This window comes from Cottoperca gobio, unplaced genomic scaffold, assembly GCF_900634415.1.
Source record: "Cottoperca gobio unplaced genomic scaffold, fCotGob3.1 fCotGob3_251arrow_ctg1, whole genome shotgun sequence".
Classification (NCBI taxonomy): Eukaryota; Metazoa; Chordata; class Actinopteri; order Perciformes; family Bovichtidae; genus Cottoperca; species Cottoperca gobio.
In genome coordinates, this window is record NW_021166874.1 from 81,820 (window position 1) to 91,179 (window position 9,360).

The following is a 9,360-nucleotide window of genomic DNA, read 5'->3' on the forward strand; positions in this document are numbered from 1 at the left end:
AGCATGCTAATGATATATTTAATTATGCATATCAGAGTTATAATGATCAGTCCATAGTCATTAGTTCTGCAGGTGTTTGGTCATAAAGCAAAGTGTTGGACAAGTCAGAGGAAGCTATTGTAATTATTGTGAGGGGAGCATTTCATCACAATACATCCAATAATAGGTGTTGAGATATTTCAGTCTGAACTGGACTAAATGGAAGGAGTCTTCGTCGGGTCAGGAGCAACATGCGAGGTCCCAAAAGCCAGGGCGTGACAGCAACGACATGTCATGTGACGAGGAACAGCCAATCACAGCCAGCAGATATCTTTCTGTTCTGACGCCGATATCAGTGTCCGTTCAATAAAGAGTTGATCATTTTAGTGCAGGGCTACCCACAACTACGATATTTTAATACTCTTAAATACTGGAGGAAGATCAGCTCCGAACCTATTTCTGGTGCGTGAATGTAGAGCTCGATGGTACGTAAGCGAGGTCGGCTCATCCCGGAGCGGCCTGCTGGGTACTCTCACATTGCTCGAGGTCCGACGGTATCATGGCAGACGTATTGCTGAGGTGTCAGTGTGAAGGTGCTCGTGCATCTTACATTGCAACACATTTGGAGCAGGAACATGAGTTCGACTCTGCAGAAGTTCCTGCAACACAAACAAAGAAGCTTCTAATAGATGAGACGAAGCAAAGTCTTCAGTAACACGAGACTGGTTCATCTGGTCCAAGACATGGGAGAGTCCAGTGTGAGCCAGTGAGGGGAGGTGTGTTTCCATTTTAGCTGATAGGGTACCTTTCCCCCCCTCGCCCCCCAAGGACTGTAGACTGGACCCCCCCCCCCCCCCGCCTCCCTGGGAGGGCAGCTTTCCATCCCTGATTAGGAGAAGGTTTATATTTAGGGTCAAATGTGGGGGAAGGTTGGAGCTTCAGATTAAAGACATTCAGGGGAGTGTGTGAGTGTGTGTTTGTGTGAGTGTGTGTGTGAGTGTGTGTGTGTGTGTTTGTGTGAGCGTGTGTGTGTGTGTGTGCGTCTGTGTGTGAGTGTGTGTGTGTTTGTGTGTGTGAGTGTGCGTCTGTGTGTGAGTGTGTGTTTGTGTGAGTGTGTGTTTGTGTGAGTGTGAGTGTTATTTCAGGCTAATTTCAGTTCAGTTTATATAACAGGTGCAGTATGAGACCCCATCTTTATACAACACACCTGTTAACTTCTCAATAGAGTAACTGAGCTGTAAGAAGTATTCAAATACCAGCAGGAGGAGACTCCTCTGTAACATCCAGCAGGAGGAGACTCCTCTGTAACATCCAGCAGGAGGAGACTCCTCTGTAACATCCAGCAGCAGGAGACTCCTCTGTAACATCCAGCAGGAGGAGACTCCTCTGTAACATCCAGCAGCAGGAGACTCCTCTGTAACATCCAGCAGCAGGAGACTCCTCTGTAACATCCAGCAGGAGGAGACTCCTCTGTAACATCCAGCAGCAGGAGACTCCTCTGTAACATCCAGCAGGAGGAGACTCCTCTGTAACATCCAGCAGCAGGAGACTCCTCTGTAACATCCAGCAGCAGGAGACTCCTCTGTAACATCCAGCAGGAGGAGACTCCTCTGTAACATCCAGCAGGAGGAGACTCCTCAGTAACATCCAGCAGGAGGAGACTCCTCTGCAACATCCAGCAGGAGGAGACTCCTCTGTAACATCCAGTAGGAGGAGACTCCTCTGTAACATCCAGCAGGAGGAGACTCCTCTGTAACATCCAGCAGGAGACTCCTCTGTAACATCCAGCAGTAGACTCCTCTGTAACATCCAGCAGCAGGAGACTCCTCTGTAACATCCAGCAGGAGGAGACTCCTCTGTAACATCCAGCAGGAGACTCCTCTGTAACATCCAGCAGGAGGAGACTCCTCTGTAACATCCAGCAGGAGACTCCTCTGTAACATCCAGCAGGAGACTCCTTTGTAACATCCAGCAGGAGGAGACTCCTCTGTAACATCCAGCAGGAGGAGACTCCTCTGTAACATCCAGCAGGAGACTCCTTTGTAACATCCAGCAGGAGGAGACTCCTCTGTAACATCCAGCAGGAGGAGACTCCTCTGTAACATCCAGCAGGAGGAGACTCCTCTGTAACATCCAGCAGGAGACTCCTTTGTAACATCCAGCAGGAGGAGACTCCTCAGTAACATCCAGCAGGAGGAGACTCCTCTGCAACATCCAGCAGGAGGAGACTCCTCTGTAACATCCAGTAGGAGGAGACTCCTCTGTAACATCCAGCAGGAGACTCCTCTGTAACATCCAGCAGTAGACTCCTCTGTAACATCCAGCAGCAGGAGACTCCTCTGTAACATCCAGCAGTAGACTCCTCTGTAACATCCAGCAGGAGGAGACTCCTCTGTAACATCCAGCAGGAGGAGACTCCTCTGTAACATCCAGCAGGAGGAGACTCCTCTGTAACATCCAGCAGGAGACTCCTCTGTAACATCCAGCAGTAGACTCCTCTGTAACATCCAGCAGGAGACTCCTCTGTAACATCCAGCAGGAGTCTCCTCTGTAACATCCAGCAGGAGACTCCTCTGTAACATCCAGCAGGAGGAGACTCCTCTGTAACATCCAGCAGGAGACTCCTCTGTAACATCCAGCAGGAGGAGACTCCTCTGTAACATCCAGCAGGAGACTCCTCTGTAACATCCAGCAGGAGGAGACTCCTCTGTAACATCCAGCAGGAGGAGACTCCTCTGTAACATCCAGCAGGAGGAGACTCCTCTGTAACATCCAGCAGAGGAGACTCCTCTGTAACATCCAGGCAGGAGACTCCTCTGTAACATCCAGCAGGAGGACTCCTCTGTAACATCCAGCAGGAGGAGACTCCTCTGTAACATCCAGCAGGAGGAGACTCCTCTGTAACATCCAGCAGGAGGAGACTCCTCTGTAACATCCAGCAGCAGGAGACTCCTCTGTAAACATCCAGCAGCAGGAGACTCCTCTGTAACATCCAGGCAGGAGGAGACTCCTCTGTAACATCCAGCAGGAGGAGACTCCTCTGTAACATCCAGCAGAGGAGACTCCTCTGTAACATCCAGCAGGAGACTCCTCTGTAACATCCAGCAGAGACTCCTCTGTAACATCCAGCAGGAGACTCCTAGACTCCTCTAGTAACATCCAGCAGGAGGAGACTCCTCTGTAACATCCAGCAGGAGGAGACTCCTCTATAACCTCCAGCAACAGGAGACTCCTCTATAACCTCCAGCAGGAGGAGACTCCTCTATAACCTCCAGCAGGAGGAGACTCCTCTGTAACATCCAGCAACAGGAGACTCCTCTATAACCTCCAGCAGGAGGAGACTCCTCTGTAACATCCAGCAGGAGGAGACTCCTCTGTAACATCCAGCAGGAGGAGACTCCTCTGTAACATCCAGCAGGAGGAGACTCCTCTATAACCTCCAGCAGGAGGAGACTCCTCTGTAACATCCAGCAGGAGGAGACTCCTCTGTAACATCCAGCAACAGGAGACTCCTCTGTAACATCCAGCAGGAGGAGACTCCTCTGTAACATCCAGCAGGAGGAGACTCCTCTGTAACATCCAGCAGGAGGAGACTCCTCTGTAACATCCAGCAGGAGGAGACTCCTCTATAACCTCCAGCAGGAGGAGACTCCTCTGTAACATCCAGCAGGAGGAGACTCCTCTGTAACATCCAGCAACAGGAGACTCCTCTGTAACATCCAGCAGCAGGAGACTCCTCTGTAACATCCAGCAGGAGGAGACTCCTCTGTAACATCCAGCAGGAGGAGACTCCTCTATAACCTCCAGCAGGAGGAGACTCCTCTGTAACTTCCAGCAACAGGAGACTCCTCTATAACCTCCAGCAGGAGGAGACTCCTCTGTAACATCCAGCAGGAGACTCCTCTGTAACATCCAGCAGGAGGAGACTCCTCTGCTGTAACTTATGGAAACATTAGAGGATAAAGCAGCGTCTGCTTTACGGCGGGCTACCTGTGATTGACAGGTCCCTACCACAGTCATCTTTAACTTTAACTCTTTCACAGTTTGTGTTTTCACTTCATCAAAGTTATTAATTGACTGAATAAACGCTTTATTTATCTGGTCATTGTAGCTTTTTAAAACCACAAAGTTAGATTTGCCATATAGTTGCAGTGGAATGAAAGTATAAAGTACGGTGACATTACTTAAGTTAAACAAAAGTTCCTCAGAATTATAGTTACACTACTGTTGTGTATCGTTAGCTTCAGCCTCAGCTCGTCACCTCATGCTGCTAACGTTAGAAGTGAGAAGCTGTTTTTATCAACGTCCGTCTGAAATCAAGGAAACTACAGTTTAATACTTTTATCTGAATCTTGATATTAAACTTTAGTTATTATTGTTCACTGTTAACCTTTAACCTTTAACCTTTGTGTGTTTAATGAGGACAGAACTTCTCGGAACTGAGACATCTGGAATAAATGTCTCTTCACTAAATGTTTTCACCGTCCAGTGTTTCCCTCAAGAGCTAAAACTGCAACACACACAGACACACAGACACACACGCACACACACACAGAGACACACACACACTCAGACACACACACACACAGACACACACACACACTCAGACACACACACACACACACACAGACACACACACACTCAGAGACACACACACACACACTCAGACACACACACACTCAGACACACACACACACACTGACACACACACACAGACACACACACACAAACTGACACACACACAAACACACACACACTCAGACACACACACACACACTGACACACTCACACACACACACACACATAGACACACACACAGACACAGACACACACACACACTCAGTCACACACACTGACACACACACACAGACACAGACACACACACACTCAGTCACACACACTGACACACACACACACACACACACACACTCAGTCACACACACTGACACACACACACACACACACTGTGGAGTGTTGAACAAATCTGTCAACTGGCGAAACAGATTCAGCCACTCACACTGGACACACACACATTTTTGGATAACCCTCTGACCCCCCCCTCACAGTCCTTCCTTTAAATAGGGCTCCTTTCCGTCTCTTCGGCCTCGGTGATCACATCCCTGCTGCTCCTCTTCACGTTCTCTTCAACCCGAAACCAAGGTAGATATCAACACACACACTCACACTCACACACACACACACACACACAGCTCTGTTTGTTACTTTACATTTTAATGTTCTTTAAATGATGTATCTGTGAATTTATGTTTTTAAATGCACAAAGCAAAGAGATGAAAGATCAACACAACCTTGTTCAGAAACCTTTAAATGGAAGATGAGCTAAAGAATAATAACGTACTGTTGCATGAACTGTAGAAACACAACACACACCCTGAACCTTCTTCAGGATGAAGCAACTTCTGCAGCGTCTTCATGTTCTGCAGTTTATATTATTTCCTGTGTTTTGTGTAGCTGCAGTACGTTGGAGACATTTTATTTTAAGCTGTGAGGAGCATGAATGATGGATCTCTTTGTATCCTGTGGGGATGATGAATATTACAGTCGACCTTCACGCTGCAGAATCAGCAGAACATAACCTCGACATGTGACCCTGAACCCTAATTATACTCAGAAACGTCCCTGAGGTGCAGAGTCTCCTCTGGGGTTTTGTTTCCGCACTCTCAGCCTGAATTCCTGCCGGAGCCACCTGCTCCCCTCCAGCAGAGATCAGCTTCACATGCAGACACAAGCAGGCAGTAGATTAAAATTAGAACGCAGCCGAAGCTTTGTCCAGCGCCATGAGGCGGTGTCGTGTTTCTGAGACAGACGAAGCAAACGGCGACTAAAAGCTCAAGCAGCAGTTCTTAATTTCACGTCCAGCAGAAGTTTCTCTAATTAGTCATTTAATATCATGTTGATGAAGGAAACACACGATGATACTGAATATTAATATTACTTATTGACATATCACACTCTGAGGAAACAAATATAAAAATATACCATTTGTTTAGTTTTTCATAAAAGCAGCAGACATTATGTAAACAAACTAAATACATTAATATTTAATAGTTTTGATAATCATATATAATATCTTTAGGGAGGGACACGTCTGTCCTCTAAGTTGACAAGAGGAGTTTAAAATAAATAAAAATGCATCAATGTTGTTAATAATCATTGACGTAAACACTGTAAAACATTTAACACAGGAAATATGTTTTACTAAAAACAGCTGCATTATGTAAACAAACATTAGGTTAAATTCTCGAAATGAAAAACATTAACTTATATTATTAATATAATATGTTTATGGCAGCTCCTCTCACATTATGATCTGATTCAGGCTGAACTTTGTCTTTACAACGTTTGTTTTTTGTTTGTGTTGTGCAGCCTTCTCTCAGTCGACATGGAGCGTACATTCATCGCCGTGAAGCCCGATGGCGTGCAGAGAGGTCTGTGCGGTGACATCATCAAGCGCTTTGAGGCCAGAGGCTTCAAGCTGGTGGCCGCCAAGTTCATCCAGGTAAATGAGACAACGGCTGGACCTCGTTTTAACTAAGAACCTCAAAAAACTAAACATTTTCTCCTGTTTTTGCGCTCACCTGCTTCATGCTGATAAAGTTCATTTTGAGCATTCAAACCTTCAAACATCTCTTTGGAGGCGACAGTCAGACATGTCCTCACTCTCACGGTCCTCACAAAGATAGAAGTACAGGAATGCACACACACATGTAGATGACAGCTGTTGATGAATGTTGCAGCAACTCCCTCATATCTCTATCACACAGTGGCTGTAGGTATTCACAGCTGTGTGCATTAATGATCTACAGGATGAACTCACACTGAGGTTCACAGTTTATATACAATCACTTTAAAACAAGTTTTGTATTTTCTAAGGAATAAAAAAGGGTTTAAAACAAAATTAGCAAAAATTGTGACTTTTGGTCAGATGTAATATTTTGAAGGCAGAAAACCAAACGACAGATTGTTACTGAAGTAAATGTTCTTTATTTCTCTGCAGCGACTTTTACTAATAGTTTCTATATTTTGTGTTTTCAGGCCTCTGAGGAGCACATGAAGAACCATTACCTGGACCTGAAGGACATGCCTTTCTATGGTGGACTCTGCAAGTACATGTCCTCCGGACCCGTCTTCGCCATGGTAACACACACACACACACACAAACACAAACACACATACACACACACACACATCTCCGGTACTCCTGTCAGTCAGATATCTTTCTGTTCACACCCTTTGTTTTCAAGGTCTCTCCTTTTATAGACGGTCAGCAGCTGTGATCCCACCGAGAGGTCATGACCTCTAATTATAAAACAGCTTATTTAGAGATAATCATAAATAGTATTAGATTCTGAGTCTAGAAGCACTTTTGTGCGACTTAAACACTATTTTTGATATTTAAACCTGAATGAAATGTCTTTCACACCAATGATTAATTCTTTATCATATTGCTCACTGCTTCAACACGTTGACATTAACTGTAATTACTGACTCGTCTCCGTATGGTTCCCTAAAGTTTTGTTGAATAAATAATCTAATTAAATTGTGTAAAACAAAAAAATATTATTTACGGATGTTTTATTTTTCACTAATAACACAATTTTACAAAAACAGACTTAAAATACTTTAATATTCATACATTATTATGAACTAAAGACAAAAGCCCATTTATTTATATTTAACATCATTAAAACTGCTTCATATTTATAATTAATACATTTGTTTCATTATAATGAAATAGGCTATGTTCCCCTCCATAACAATTAAACGCTGTTCATTCGTGTCGATTAATCCTGCTGAATATCACTTTTAATTTCACCTACATAGATTTAAGACTGAACATAGTTTGATTAAACTAATTACCATTTTAAATACAAATAATATAGAAAGCAAACATTTGAATATTTAGCCAACATGTTTTTTAACTTCTTTAACTGATGTTCAACTCTAGCATCTTTTGCGTATGAGTTTTGCAGTAAGTATATATAGGACATATAGTATATGCATTTTATTCAATATAAAAACATGTAGTTTTGTCTTTAACAATAACTTTTAAGTTTCTTATGCACAAATTAAACAAAAAAAGTTAAATCATGTTAATCAGTATTTATTTTTCTTTTGAGAATCAACTTTATTATTAATAGAATATTCTTCACAATAGGTAAACAATTATTCAAGAAAAAGGTGAGTTTACTCTCGTAAATGTGAGAAGATGTTTTCTCTTCTGGCTCGTTCCTCAATCTCAATTGGAGATAAAGAGCTGAGTCGTCGGCGTAGCGATGGATAAAAGAGACGCTTATTTGCGGATAATTAAACCTAATGGCAGAATGTTCAGACAGAACATGATGGACATTCATCTGTATTCATCCCACACACACACACAGGTGACAGGTGTGTTGATGTGTTGCAGGTATGGGAGGGTCAGAGCATTGTGAAGCTGGCCAGGATGATGATGGGTGAGACCAACCCCGCTGACTCCAAGCCCGGCAGCATCCGTGGAGACCTGTGCATCAACATCGGCAGGTGAGTACACACAGAAGGTGCTTATATTAAGTAATAGTATAACTATGTAATAAGGACTTAAATACATAAAAGTATCATACAATTATTAGCAATAATCATTAGCAGTTTCTAAACTGTGGGAAACTATTTAGGTTCTAACGCAACAATGTTAAACTCTTCACTGAAAGTCTAATTAAGTTCATTTAATGTTTTAAATGAACTTAATTATTTTCATGACATTTTACTGTGAAGTCACAAAGATATGTAAATAATTAATGTGGATATGGTCTTTTAATGACGTGCTATAACTTGTTTATGACATACTATAGTTTAGCTTTATAGTTCTTTGTCTACTTTCTTTACATGATATAAAAGGACTTTTATGAAATACTATAAAGAATGATTCCACTGACCGTCCTCTGTTTCCTCAGGAACATCATCCACGGCAGCGACACCCTGGAGAACGCCAAGCGTGAGGTCGGCCTGTGGTTCAAGGCCGAGGAGTTCGTCACCTACACCCCCTGCACCCAGACCTTCCTGTATGAGTAAACTACACCCAACTGGACCCCCCCGTGACACGATCCAATAATCCAAAACATGCAGCACTTATCAATAAAGTCTCATGTTAACAACTGTCCCTGTTTCTGTGTCTCAAATCAGTTTCTATAGCCTCCAGTTTAGCCTCATGCCTCATTGTAGTCTCACGTTAACCTCACGTTAGCCTCACATTAGCCTCATGTTAGCCTCCAGTTTAGCCTCATGCCTCACGTTAGTCTCATATTAGCCTCACATTAGCCTCACGTTAGCCTCCAGTTTAGCCTCATGCCTCACATTAGTCTCATGTTAGCCTCACGTTAGCCT

The 9,360-nt window shown here is 43.7% G+C and overlaps 1 protein-coding gene across 1 annotated transcript; it reads left to right on the top strand.

Moving 5' to 3' along the window:
* The first annotated feature begins 4,979 nt into the window (after positions 1 to 4,979).
* Positions 4,980 to 9,133, top strand: LOC115005094 (nucleoside diphosphate kinase B-like). The gene is made up of 5 exons (XM_029426895.1): positions 4,980 to 5,139; positions 6,367 to 6,499; positions 7,036 to 7,137; positions 8,408 to 8,520; positions 8,931 to 9,133. Exons 2-5 carry the CDS (start codon positions 6,383 to 6,385, stop codon positions 9,046 to 9,048), a joined length of 450 nt encoding a protein of 149 aa, XP_029282755.1. The 5' UTR covers positions 4,980 to 5,139; positions 6,367 to 6,382; the 3' UTR covers positions 9,049 to 9,133.
* Positions 9,134 to 9,360: the final 227 nt, after the last annotated feature.